At 34.9% G+C, this 15,112-nt stretch overlaps 2 protein-coding genes across 2 annotated transcripts in view; both read left to right on the forward strand.

Moving 5' to 3' along the window:
- LOC102607217 (octanoyltransferase LIP2, mitochondrial) overlaps positions 1-15,112 on the forward strand; it is a 66,911-nt gene that overhangs the window by 39,234 nt on the left and 12,565 nt on the right. Inside the window, exon 7 of the mRNA XM_052434610.1 lies at positions 12,459-12,529. The gene's annotated coding sequence lies outside the window, so the exon portion shown is untranslated. The remainder of the gene's footprint in view (positions 1-12,458; positions 12,530-15,112) is intronic.
- LOC107174833 (G-type lectin S-receptor-like serine/threonine-protein kinase RLK1) lies at positions 216-1,277 on the forward strand. The gene has a single exon (XM_052433311.1). The coding sequence runs from the start codon at positions 216-218 to the stop codon at positions 1,275-1,277; it is 1,062 nt and encodes a 353-aa protein (XP_052289271.1).

Here is a 15,112-nt window from a genome sequence, read left to right on the forward strand (position 1 = left end):
AGACAATTCTATATTGGTGAGTATTACCTTCTGATTTTGGCTCTAATAGTGATCGTAAATGAGACAGGATGTTCTTTGTTAATATTTGCTACAAATGAATCTCCAAAAATGAATAGAACAAAAATAAAAAAGATCCGACACCGCAAAATTTATCCACCCGAATTTGATATTCATATATTGTAGCTGGTATACTGTATTGATTATTTACCCTTCTTATGGAAAAGAGTTACGCAGGATCAGTACTCTTAGGAAGCTCCGTGTTTGTGAATTTTGCATTGGTTTGTGCAGTTGGTCTTGGTTTTTTCTTCATCTATAAGAAGAAATGGATAAGAAACAGTCCAGGCGATGGCACCATTGAAACAAAATCGCGTTGTTTTAGCTACAAAGAGCTTGAGGAAGCTACAGATAACTTCAAGGAAGAAGTCGGCAGAGGATCTTTTGGTATTATTTACAAAGGTGTAATTCAAACAACAACAACAAGTACTACTGCAGTTGCAGTCAAGAAATTGGATAGAGTGTTTCAAGATGGTGAAAAAGAATTCAAGAATGAAGTCATCGTGATTGGCCAGACTCATCACAAGAATCTTGTTCGGTTGTTAGGGTTCTGTGACGAAGGCCAGAACAGGTTGTTGGCGTATGAGTTCTTGAATAATGGAACATTAGCAAGTTTCCTTTTCGGAAACTTGAAGCCTAACTGGAACCTCAGAACTAACATTGCATTTCAGATTGCAAGAGTACTTTTGTACCTACATGAAGATTGCAGCTCTCAGATCATCCATTGTGATATAAAGCCTCAGAATATATTGCTTAATGATCGCTACAATGCTCGGATATCGGACTTTGGTTTGGCAAAGCTTTTGACACTGAATCAGAGAAAAACTATTAAGACAGCTATAAGAGGAACAAAGGGGTATGTTGCTCCTGAATGGTTTAGGAAGTCAACAATCTCAGCAAAGGTTGATGTGTACAGCTTTGGTGTTTTGTTGCTGGAAATCATTTCTTGTAGGAAAAGTTTTGATATTGAAATGGGTGAGGAGTATGCAATTTTAACAGATTGGGCTTTTGATTGCTACAGAAATGGGAAATTGGATGATTTGGTTGAGGGAGACATGGAAGCCATGAATGATATAAAATGTGTAGAGAAGCTTCTGATGATTTCCATTTGGTGCATTCAAGAGGATCCATCTCTTAGACCAACAATGAGGAAAGTTTCACAGATGCTTCAAGAAGTCGTTGAAGTGGATGTTCCTCCCAATCCATCTCCATTTAGTGGCTAAATGCGCTGATCTTAATTTCTAGGAAATGCGTGTTTGCATCTTTTGTTCTTTTTCTTATCCATAATGCTTTGTTGTAAGGTCATTTTATTTGTAATTTCAATCAATTTTAATTTATCTCTTTGCTTCCAAGTTATGAATAAGTTACAATGTTTGGGTTAGCCGACGTTTCTTGTGTACTCGGGATCTATCTACAGGTTTATCTGGCATTCTCTATTTAGATGCACAAACTCTTCCTCATATCAGACGATAGGTTTTCTAGTTTATTATTTAAATTGATGGTGTATTCTTTTCTTTTGTTCTTATGTATTTACATCTATTTTAAGAGGTTTTGAGTTTTATCATCCTCCAAATGTAATTACTTCTATTTAATTTATATGACAGATAGGGGTCCTGCCTAACCCCCACCTTTTTTGTGGTTGTTTAATAAAAAAAAGTTACAATGTTCAGCGTCACATTGAGCAATTGTTAATTTTGACTGTCTAAATGCATGGTTTGGTTGCACCATTGTCGTAATTTGACAAATTTTATAGTTTATGTGGTGATTAGATTACCACAGAATAAAAAGACACCATATGAGTTTTAAATGATAGACATTGGTTTTAAAATATTATGAATCGACATAATTTAACAATAAAATATTCGAATACATATAATTCCAGCGCACGACATACAGAGCACAGAAGAGACAACAGAGAGATGGAGATTGGAAAACAAGTCAATCATAGCTCAAGTGACAAATTCGCCATCCTTTTCATTCACATGGAGCCCACCATCGTTTGACACTCCGGAAACCTGGAGTCTGTCATATGTCTTAATAAGCTTCGATTATGTTTATGTAAGGGTGAAAAAGAGGATTAGGATTAAAATCTGGGTATCAAAATATTTTATATATTTTTCAAAGTATGATTAGGGGTTTCAACATTCATAAGCTACTCCTAACATTCGCTAGGATTGGATGATTTTATTAGAAGAGATTTCTTTAAAAAATAATTAAATATTAAAATTAACTTTTAACTTTTTTTTGGTGTATTAAACCATATGATATTAGAAGATCACATTGAACCCTGACTAATTTAGATTCGATTCGAGTAGGACCACTAGGGCGGCAAAACGATCATATTGGACCCCGACTGATCTAGATTCGAGTCGGGTAGGACCATTAGGGTAGGCCTAGATTCGAGCCGGGTAGGACCACTAGAGCAGCAAAACTCTCCCAACAAGTCTTTAATGGAACTATATTCCCAATCCTCAAACCGAGAAACTTGGTTAATATAGAGCAGTCTCATACCAGCTGATCTACGCGCTTGTTGCTAACTTTTAACTTTTTAAAATCACTTATAAAACTCTAAAAATACAATCTCAAATGGGCCCTAAATACTCTAAATGTGGCCAGTTAGCCGATTCATTTATGCTTTATACATTAATTCTATAATAAAGAACTTTCCTTGCATACAAATTGCATTTTGTTTTTTTCCATTCAAGATATATATTGTTTGGATTTTCTTGCCATATATAGAGAATCCATTGTAAAATCAAAACTGGGACACGCTTGAGTAAAATTGTTTTAGTCACCCGTATATGATGAAAATAAATCGTATACCAAGTGTAAGATGATGTAATCAAGTTGAAAAATCACAAATTCGTACATGCTTGACAAGTTTTTAGATGCAAAGTCATCAAGTCAGCTGAAACTTTGTTGTGGGTGGTAATATTTAGTTAAACTCCTAAGATCCTTTGAGGTAGTATATACCATATATATATATATATATATATGAAACCTTTTTTTTTTCCTTTAACCTCAAACTTGTATGAGACTCGAATAACTAATAAAATTCTTTAAGGTTGTATAAAAAATACTTGTTCAGATTCGGCTGCCATATGCAACTAAAGTGAAATTGAAAAATAATGAAACAATAGAGTCATTCAGGGGCACCAGAAATTACATGGTTCGACTTTTAACCTATATCCCTGGGCAAGAACAAAATGAGGATTACAAGTATTGTAATATTTTGACTCATTACCCAGAACCCCAATACACCTAATCTCTAGCTCACTAGTCACTTAACTCTTGATTTCTTTCTCTCTAAATAGAGAAGAGGAGCAGAACCAGAAATGAGGAGCACCCTCCTATTTATAGTAAAAGATTTGGTCACTGTGCATATTTTTATTACTTTTATTTTTCAAACTATGCGGTCCCCTCTTTCTTCTTCTTTTTTCTTTCTCCTTTTTTTTTCTCTTTCTTTTTAGATGCGGCTCTAGCCGTGCCCACTACTCACCTTTTGGAGATTAGGTTGAGAACCAATCAATCTCCATATCATCATTTCTGCTTCGCCATAGTCATGTTGCTTTCGTTTCTACTAGGTCATAAGAAGATCTACACCATACAAACTTGTCAGCATTGATTGGCGTAGTCAAAACATCTGTTAGGTTATCCTTGGTATGGATTTTCTGCAAATCCACACTTCCATCTTACATTACTTCTTGAACGAAGTGATATTGTACCCCTATGTGATTTGTCTTGGAATGAAAGATTGGATTTCCTGTAATGTGCAATGCACTCTGACTGCTACAAAACACAAGATTTTTTTGTTGTTTGTGCCTGAGCTCCTCTAATAATCTTTGTGTTCAAATAACTTCCTTACAAGCTTGTGTAACTATCATGTACTCTGATTCTATTGTAGATAAAGCCACAATGGTCTGCAGTTTTGAAACCCAACTTACATCTCCCTTCTGCAGGTATAAACATATAGCTAGTAGTGGATTTCATTTTATCAAGTTCTCCTGCAAGACCTGTGTTTATATGCACATTTATCCTTAATGCATGTAAATTTTCATCTTGTACTGTTGTATGCGTATTTGTATAATGTGTTGTCTTCTTAAGTTAATAATAAATGACATAGTTTTGATCATGAAGGTGCAAAGGAAATTCAGCTTGGAAGAGGGACTGACCAAAGATACAAACCAACGATACAAACAGCCAGTAATCTCTATCTCCCTCCCTCCCTCCGCCGCCCCCCCTCTCTCTCTCTCTATATATATATTTAAATGTCTTGCTTACAAGTGCTTAAAATATTCTATTTTTGTACCTTCTCTTCTTTAACACAACATTCAATACCATATTGTAAGTTGTGGCAACCTGGAAAAACAAAGGGGTGACAGAACAAAACTTGTCGGAGATGAGAAGCAAAAGCCAAAGAGAGGTCGCCCAAAGAGGGAGCATAAATCTATCGACAAGCGGGTACTCTCTTTCTCCTTGGTGGTGTGTGCTGGTGCATTTATGTCATAATTGGTAACAGAAGTCTGATTGGTATATACAGGAACGAAGTGAAGCAGAAGCGTAAGAGGAGGAGGCCAAGGAAAACTTAAGCTCCAGCCAGTCACTATATAATATTTTATGAGTCGTCCAAAACTCATCACATTATCTTTTGTACTTGGAATGAATGTTTTAATGTGTTGGATACTCAGCTCAGCATGTCTCTATTCGCTGAGAATCTGCCCTGCCATGGCCCATGCCATTACCCTTCTGCGTACATTTCATAGGAAAGTTCGTATATTTTTCAGCTTGTAGACGTGTTTCAAAAGGGTTTAAATTTTAGGGGTGTCTAAGAGGAATAGGATTAGAATCCGGGTATCAAAATATTTTATGTATATTTCAGAATATAATAAGAGGTTACAACATTCATATGACTAAATAAATATCGCCCATTAGAACTCCATTTATGCTTTGATTATTTTTCTAAAATAAAATCTCATTATTTGAGGCGAGTACAATTAAAAGATACCAATTCAAATGTTGTGGAAATTCTTCCATCCATTCAAAATTATCACTCGTCTTACACCATCGCAGCTAATTGTGTGTTTTACCAGAGTATTTGCAACGAGGTTACAGTTCCATAAAACATGAAAAATCTTAAAATTCTAATTTCGCAAAATAAGATGTTACAAATCAGTAATAATTCAAAATATATAACTCGGTACACCTGCAATAATGAACTTTCCTAACATACAGATTGCAGTTTGTTTTTTCCATTCAAGATTTTTCCTTTGTTTGGATTTTCTTGCCACATTTAGAAGACCCACGTTAAAATAAATAACTAGGACACGCTTGAGTAAAAATATTGTTTCACTCAAACACACCTGTATACGATGCCCATAGATCATACACCAAGTGTAACTCATGGGGATGATATAGCTAAGTTGGAAAATCACTAATCGTGCTTGCTTGACAAGTTTTTAGATGCACAAAAATCGTCAAGTCGACTGAAAACGTTTATGTGGGTGCTAATATTTTGTTAAACTAGTAAAATCTTTTGAGATAGTATATGAAACATTTGATGTTTAAATCACACTGCGCGGTATGAACTCAAATAACTAATAAACTTTAAATCGATATGAAAAAGACTTGATGTTCGAATTCAGCTACTGACGTTAAAAAAAATTCTTTTAAAAAAATATTATTTTAGTTGAGTCTGGGTTAAAGTTAGCTCCTAACTTTTTTTTTTTTTTGATAAGATGGGGCTCTAAAAAGAGCTAAAGGACAACTGAACGAGGATACGAGATGATAAGGACAAGTCACAAGCAACAAATATGGTAGCTTGTACCGCCATGGCAAGAGGATTTCCAACATCTCGTCTAAGCCATAATTGATGGAAAATATAGCAGCACATGTCATGGTGGATTCATCACAACGGCTAGTTGATTATTATAATTATTGTAAATATTGTCTTTCCTTGTACAGCATCTTAAACGTCTTTATATATTTGTAAAAATCAAGAATTGTAAAAGTAACAAAAACAATTCCTATTTTCACCATATTCAAGCATCTCAAATATTTTCATGGTATCAGAGCCTAATGGCTTCAAGTTCAAATTCAGAACCATCCCTATCCCTTCAATCTTTCCATCAGTGTTCGAGTTTGGTTCCAATAAAACTCAACACTGAAAATTATCTTATTTGGAGTTCTCAAGTTGAACCACTTATATTTACCCTTGGGCTAAATCACCATATAGTTGATGTTAAGACTCCACCGAAGATGATAGAGCAAGATGGGAAGGAGATAAATAATCCATATTTTCTCATGTGGAAAAATAATGATGGACTTCTCACAACTTGGCTCAGAAGTATGATGAACGAAGACGTGTTGAGCATGGTTATCAGCTTGCAAACGACTCGAGAAATCTGGCTCACCGTTGAAGAAAACATGCTGCCTGCAACTAAGGAGCAAGAAACATGGCTAAAAGATAGCCTTTATTCTCTAAAGAAAGGATCTTCCAAGCTTGATGAATTTCTTAAGAAATTCAAGGGCCTTTGCGACAAGTTGGCAGCCATTGGAAAACCAATGAACGATGATGACAAGAATTTTCAAATTGCAAGAGCCTTAGGTCCCAAATATGCTGACTTCAAAACTGCAATGCTCACTAAACCTCCATATCCCAGCCTTAAACAATTCATTAATGCTCTCCAAAACCATGAACATACTGTGATCGTAGAAAAAGATGAAGAAGCTAGACTTGGCACAAATCAAAACCAAGCCTTCTTTGGTCAACGCGGAAGAGGCAGAAATCAAAGAGGTGGAAGACCTCCATACCGAGGCAGAGGATCTCAACGCAACTCAGGTGGTAGAAATTACCCCAACAACTACAACAATTACAATGGCAACAACCGTAAACCACAACAGCAGCCTCAGAAACCAAATAAAGAAAATAATACCTCAGATGAAGAAGTTATTTGCCAAATCTGTCACAAACGCAAACATAGTGCTGCTGAATGTTGGTACAGATACGACTATGACAATGAAGAGGATCCACAGGCCCTAGCTGCCATGAATCTTCAAGAAAATAATGATTAACAGTTCTATGTGGATTCTGGAGCAACATCACACATGACAAATAACACAGGTAATCTTGATCATGTAAGGTCGTATAGAGGAATGACAAAATAATTGTCGGCAATGGTCAAGATTTAAATATTTCACATATTGGTTCTGCTTCTTTAAATACAAATCACGGTTCTTTACACTTAAATAATATTTTAGTTGTTCCAAAACTCAAAAAGAATCTCTTATTAGTTGGACAACTCATTGATGATATTAAATGTGTTTTTGAATTTGACACTGATGGTTTTATTGTGAAGAGCAAGGAAAACAAGGTTCTGGCAAAGGGGAGTAAGCAAGGGAAGCTATACACATTGGAAGGAGACTTTCATGCTGCCTTCAACGCAATTCAAGGAGAATCTAGCGGTTTTAGTTTATGGCACAAGAGGCTTGGTCATGCCAATCCTAAAATCTTGGAGGCCTTAAAACGCAATGATTTTATTGACTTTTCTAGTTGGTCTAAAGCACCCCGTATTTGTGTTTCTTGCCAATTAGGCAAGAGTTGTAGGAAATCTTTTAATTTATCTAATAATAAAGCAGATTTTCCTTTACAAAAAGTGCATTGTGATATATGGGGTCCAGCTCCCATTACTTCTACTCATCATTTTCGTTACTATGTAGTATTTGTAGATGATTATTCACGTTTTAGTTGGTTATATCCCTTAAAATAAAAATCTGATTTCTTAGAGTGCTTCTTGAAATTTCAGAAACAAGTTGAAAAGCAATTGGACAAAAAGATCACAATATTTCAAAGCGATGGAGGAGGGGAATTTAATTCTATAGCCTTCATCAAACATCTTGAAAATTGCGGTATCACAAGACAAATTTGTTGTCCATACACTCCGGAGCAAAATGGTGTTGCCGAGAGAAAGCATAGACACATCAATGAGACAGCCTTGACGATGATGTTTCATGCTTCTTTGCCACTCAAATTATGGGTGGATTCTTTTCTTGCAGCCACTTATATCATTAACATGCTGCCTCTTTCACCTTAAAAAAATAAAAGCCCTTATGAAATTCTTTTCAAAAAATTACCGGACTATAAAGGGTTAAAAGTCCTAGGTTGTAGATGTTTTCCTTATCTTCGGGATTACTGTAAAACAAAATTTGATAAAAAATCATATCCATGTGTTTTCATAGGCTATAGTCCCCTTCATAAAGGATATCGTTGTCTACAACCTGAGACTAATCGTGTATATATATCAAGGCATGTTGTATTTGATGAAAATTATTTACCATTCAAAAAATTAACGTCATTTTTTAATGTGCAGGAACATAGTACATTGACCACCTTCCCTCAACAAGATGAGTGGCTCCCAAAGAATTCTCCCAATTGTGAGAATCTTAATGATTCACATGCTGTCAAAGTAAACAATTGTAAAGGCGCTACAATATCAACACCACATGTGCAATTCATGCCCCACAAGCACGTGAACTTGGACAACAACTCAAATGCTACTTCTCCAATTATTTCAAATTTCCCACAAGACAATTTAGAGGACAATTTGAATTCAGCAACTCCACACGACAAGTCAGAAGCAATTCTAAATATTTTGGAGTCTCCACATGCAATGCAACCTTTTACTACAAATGATTCAAATTCTAGTAGTTCACATGCAACTGAACCACCTAATTTGTCCAGAAATACGAACAACAGCCCTGCCACAAATTCACAACCAGATTATCCTGACATATCCAATCGCTTATTTGTGGAACTTAAGATACCAAACACAGCTGCGGAACCGCAAAGCCTAAATACTCATCCCATGATGACACGCAATAAACTCAAACAAAATCCTAAATTAGCCCTTCAAGCCAGCCACAGTAGAGAAATTGAACCTAAAACACTCAAAACAGCCTTAAAGAATCCACTTTGGACTCAAGCTATGAAAGAAGAGTTTTAAGCATTGCATTAAAATCAGACATGGGTCCTTGTGTCGCGGCCTAACAATGTTAATGTCATTGGATCGAAGTGGGTATATCGTATCAAATACAGAGAAGATGGAACCATTGATCGCTATAAAGCTCGATTAGTTGCCAAGGGATTCACACAGGTTTCAAGAGTCGACTTCGATGAAACCTTCAGTCCCGTTATAAAGGCCACAACTATTCGCCTTATCCTTGCAATTGTTGTGAGCTCAAAATGGCTTATCAAGCAGCTAGATGTTCGCAATGCTTTTCTTCATGGACTATTAAAGGAGACTGTCTACATGGAACAGCCTCCTGGATTTCGCAATTCACGTCATCCAGCATATGTTTGGAAGCTTAAAAAATCGCTCTATGGCCTGAAACAGGCACCTAGAGCGTGGTTCGAGTGTCTTTCTCAAGCCTTAATTTCTCTTGGATTTTCTAGTAGCAAAGCTGATAGCTCTTTATTTATATTTAATAACGAATCCATTCTTATACTTATATTAATTTATGTTGATGATGTGATCATTACATGAAATAATAAGAAGGAAATTCAATCAATCATCAACAATCTGAGCTCAAAGTTCGCTTTAAAGGATGTTGGCAACCTACATTACTTCCTAGGCATTGAAGTTCAACAATTCACGCATGGCATCTTTCTATCTCAAGCGAAGTACACTAAAGACCTTCTTTCCAAGGCAAGAATGCAGGATTGTTCTCCTATCAACACGCCGATGGCTATACGATCAATACCGTGTTCGGATGGTAATAAACCTGTGGATGCAACCGAATATAGAGGCCTTGTTGGAAGCCTTCAATATCTCACCTACACAAGGCCTGATATCACATTTGCTGTCAATCGAGTCTCTCAACACTTCCAAGCGCCAACAAAAGCCAACCTCAAGGACATGAAAAGGATCCTTCATTACCTTAAAGGTACCCTTGACTTTGGCCTTAGATTTTTGTCTCAAAGCTCTCTCAAGCTCTATGCCTTTTCCGATTCCGATTGGGCTGGATGTCCGATAACAAGACGAAGTACAACAGGATTTTGCATTTATCTTGGAAGCAACTGTATCTCTTGGAGCTCTAAGAAACAACACACAGTCTCTCGCTCAAGTGTCGAAGCCGAATATAGGTCCATGGCTCTGCCGTTGCCGAGTTAACATGGCTCACATATCTCCTTAATGACATTGGGTTCTGTATTCCGAAAGCACCCGCACTTCTCTGTGACAATTTGAGTGCAATTCATATGACTAAGAACCCAGTGTTTCATGCTAGAATGAAACACATTGAGCTTGACGTGCATTTTGTTCGTGAGAAGGTTGCTAAAGGGTCATTATTTACACGATATGTGCCTTCTCATCTTCAGATTGCAGACACTCTTACAAAACCTTTGGGGAAGCATCAATTTCTCACGCTACGAACCAAGGTAGGCATTCATCGCATGTCACTGCCTAGCTTGAGGGGGGCTGATAAGGACAAGTCACAAGCAACAAATATGGTAGCTTGTACTGCCATGGCAAGAGGATTTCCAACATCTCGTCTAAGCCATAATTGATGGAAAATATAGCAGCACATGTCATGGTGGATTCATCACAACGGCTAGTTGATTATTATAATTATTGTAAATATTGTCTTTCCTTGTACAACATCTTGAACGTCTTTATATATTTGTAAAAATCAAGAATTGTAAAAGTAACAAAAAAAATTCCTATTTTCACCATATTCAAGCATCTCAAATATTTTCACGAGATCCCGTAGGAGTCATGAAATAAAAAGGACCTAACCCCCAAAGGAGGTGTAGGGTACACAATGAGACCAAGAGGGATAGAAAAATCGAGGTTCGCCATATAATCTGCAGCAAAATTAGCTTCTCTGTAAATATGCGAGAGGGACACTTGCCAATCCAAATTAAGGTAATCCTTGATAGCCTGGATCAAAGGAGCATATTCATTAGGCATTACCAAAGGTTTAGCCAGCAACTGAGTAATACACAGACTATCCGTTTCAACTTTTAGTCTTCGGATGCCAAAATTCCATGCAAGTTGCAGTCCCTGATACAAGCCCCAAAGTTCCGCGACAGTGACTGAGCAAGAGCCACTGCTTAGTGCGTCAAAAACTTGATTAGACATACATGCGAATCATCGCATTTTAAAGAACTTATGGGAATTTAAATAAATATATATAAAATAAGGATTAAGGACTTATGAGAAAATGTGATTATTAGAGAAAATGAAATTAGTTCTTATTTTTTTAATTTTATTTTCGTTGCACTGTGAAAATAAAATAAAAGGCTTGTGCATTTTTATTTTGGAAGGTTAACTATTTGTGAGCTTTGTTCATACATGGCGGCTCTAAGAGTGTAACACTTGTTAAAAATCATTACCAAATAAGCTGTTGCCACAAAATAATAAATACAAACGAAAGAGAGAAGAAACCGTTACCCCCGTATCATTACATCAAAACTTAGGGTATCATTACATCAAAACTTATCAACTCTTCTCTCACTTTTACTTATAATATTCAGAACCAAATTGATAACAATATAATAATTTTAGTGCAATTGCAAAATGAGGATGAGAAACCGTGACAGATTTGCAATGGAGCACTCTGGTACTCCATCTGATTCACCATCACATGAATTAGGGGAGATTGAAGTACTGTACTTTAATGTGGTGGACAAAGAGAAACTCAAAGAATTGTCAGTGAAAAAGTACAGTGACGTGCAAATGATGCAGCAGCCTCGTGCCTCTGATGAGGGGAATTCAAGCAGCAATCAAGAGAATATGCAATTGATTGAAGCAAATTCAAGCCAAACAATGGTTGTTTCTGGAGATTTTGCCCTTCTGGCCTTATATCTCTCTTCTCTCTTTTTATGTTAATTTGCAGTCTAAAGATCTTATTTTTATTTTCTGAATTAAGTTCATTTTTTATAACATTTGGATCAGTTCATCAAAGATTATCTATTATATGGGTTTGATTCATATATGCTGGGTATCAAACCATAAAGATCTTTGAAGATCTTTGGCATGCAACAATTGATGATCAGTATGTTATTAAGATTTTTGCATGTACTAATTTCTTTCATATTTTTAACTCTATTGCATAGGCCAGCAAAGATGGTGGTGGACCGGAAGATCCAGATAAAGAGAAATCCAATTCCTTTGCTAATAATCAAAAGTAATTTTTTGATACTCAAGTTCTATTTTATTTTCATTTTACGTTTTTTAAAGTGAATTAGTACTATTTCCTTATTGTTCAGCAAATTCTAAAAAATAAAGTTTGAGGAATTTTTTGTCGGAAGTGAACCAACCATCGGTTTAGAATTTTGAAATACAAGAAGATAAAATATCCATCATAGCTTAAACCAATAGCTAACATGTACTTTTTTTATTATATAGGGAAGAAACATTCGCTAATGCAACAGTGAATCTGGAGCAAGCTGCAATAGCTTCATCTTCTAATGAGAAAGGTAAATATATTCTTCCTTTTAATTTATTTTTTTACAGAAAATTTATATTAAGCCGCGAAAATTTGAATTTTGTTTTTGCGCCATAATAAATGACGTAATAAACTAACGAAAAACTTTTTAGTACTTTAAACGAATAAAAATTTCATTGATTAGGTCAAGTTTTCCTCTTCCGGCAAAAGCAAACTCATCTTATTCTGAATCCAATAACTTTATTCCTACATATTAAAAGCATGAATGATTAATATTTATTGATTCGTGTGTGTGATTATATTAATTAATTTGGATTATAATTGTATTTTGTGCATGTTTAATTAACAAAAAAATTTGATTCAATATTCATTTAATCTTATCCTATTGATATACATCAATAGAAACATGCATAAACAGAAAATGCCAATTAATTATTATTTTCTGCTATGTTAATTAAAAAGTAGGAATTAATTATAGTAACACTGCATTTGATAACAAACACATTTATTAGATTTATGACATGGATTCCTTTTAAATTTAATTGCTAAAAAGATCACTTTGTCATGTAAAAATAAAGTAAAAAAGAAACAAATGTTGGCATGGAAAATTAATGGAAATATATTCTATGAGGGTGACTTGTCTTGTTACCTTCCAATTATTTCCTTCCTTTCTTCTCTTGAACTTCTCCTTGACTATGGTCTCAATCTTCTCGTTGCTACTATATTTATGAGAGGCCTTATGTCCTTATGGAATTTGGGTTTTATGTTTGGAACAGATTGATTGATCACAGGTATGGCACTATATATGGAAGTGGTTGCTCACACTCAAATCTAATTTCCAACAATTTTGTTTCCCTATTATGTATGATTAATAGCAAACTTCCTATAGAGACTTTATGTTAACAGGTCCATTGAGGCATAATTAATCGATTTTCTTGCATCATGATTGTCTTGATTTCATATATATGAGCATATCCTTGTCAATCACTATTTTTAATTACCATATTTGATAAGTCAATTGAATTTCTTGAAAGCATAGTTGGCACAAAGTATTGTTACAGCCTTCTTTTAGCAATAAAACTAGCATTTCTTAACTGTTGGAAGCATACATATATGTTCAGCAATGACTAAGGTGGGATATGATCTGCGCCCTCGACACAAGGGGAGAGCAATTAAAATAAAGAGCTTGGACTGTGTTCCTAATGATGACAACAATCTGAGCTCCGAAGCCAACGAGGATGGTGACATACTCATCACTGATATGCTTAATGAGGAGAAGAAGAGGAAGCTCAAGGCCAATCTTGAGAAGAAGTCCACCAATACTAAGAAGCCTTAAAAGATCTCAAGATTGAGAATATGATGCCCATATGAATCTAGGGATTTATGCTTAATTCTGTTATCAATAAATGGTGCATATGGATGTTATGCTAGCTTGTGTCTGCTTAACTAGGGTTTGTTTGATATATGGTGCCATTGTTATTAAGGGTAAAATATACTTGGATTAAAAAATTATGGCTGTTTGTGCTATGGATTAAATCTTTGATGAAGCTATATATATATATATATGGCTATTTGTGTTATTTATTGATCTTTCTTTTGGTTTAGTTTTTGCAAATATATACTGTAGTTGGTGATCAACTGAGCCTTGTTATTTCTTAACACTAGGAATGGCAACAATCAGCATACTAACCACAACATCATTTTGGCCAACTCATGTTTATGCTTTTATTCTTCAATAAAATTCCAATTTCATGTCAATTAAACTAAAATTAGGACATGCTTGAAGAAAAAACTTTTCATTACTATGAAAGGCACAATTAATTAATTAAGTTGAAAAACCACATATTCATTCATGCTTGACAAGTTTTAAGATGTTTATGTCATCAACCCAAGTCAAGCGTATGAATAAAAGAAAATATAAGGATTCAAAGTAAATCCAAATCAAACCGAATGGAATTGATTCGGTTAGATATTTTGTTTCTTAGTTTTGGCCAATTGGTATAATTTTTCAAATAGAGCTTATTGTAGAGATTTTATTAGTAGAATTTTTACCAATAGAGTTTTGACCAAAAAAAAAAAATTTAATTTTTTGGTTGTCAATAAGAGTTTTATTAAAAATTATAGAATAATGTTATGAAAGGAATATTAAATATAATTATGCAATAAGCAAATGATATTTTAGTCATTTTAATACTTACTGAGTAGTAGTCAACGAGTTATGAACAACACTTTTTATTTAAAGGCCAAATATATCCCTATTCTAAAATTTCCTCCTACCTTATTCTTGATGTGGAGGGCTTGAATCTTCATGTGATGTGAGAGTTTATTTATTTGTTATTTTCTTTTATTTTAGATTTCAGTTAAATTTCAATTTTGATACTTTGATGCCGGTTTTAAAAAACATTGACTGACTGGAAATGCAATTAAGGCGGGAAAAAATGCTCTCAGCTTATAACTTCCGCTTAATTGACTTTGATTAATCAAAGGGTTTTTATATCCACTTTAATTATCGAGGCAAGATAATTCAAAGATAGAAAGAAGCAAAGTCTAGCAATTAATAATAACTTTGACATGTGGATAATATATGTAATTTTACCTTTCTATTTTTTGACTT

This window comes from Citrus sinensis, chromosome 2 (assembly GCF_022201045.2).
Source record: "Citrus sinensis cultivar Valencia sweet orange chromosome 2, DVS_A1.0, whole genome shotgun sequence".
Classification (NCBI taxonomy): Eukaryota; Viridiplantae; Streptophyta; class Magnoliopsida; order Sapindales; family Rutaceae; genus Citrus; species Citrus sinensis.

What these genes read in the sequence shown, in the direction of transcription:
- LOC107174833 (XM_052433311.1), top strand. Translation starts at nt 216, where the DNA reads ATGGAAAAGAGTTACGCAGGATCAGTACTCTTAGGAAGCTCCGTGTTT.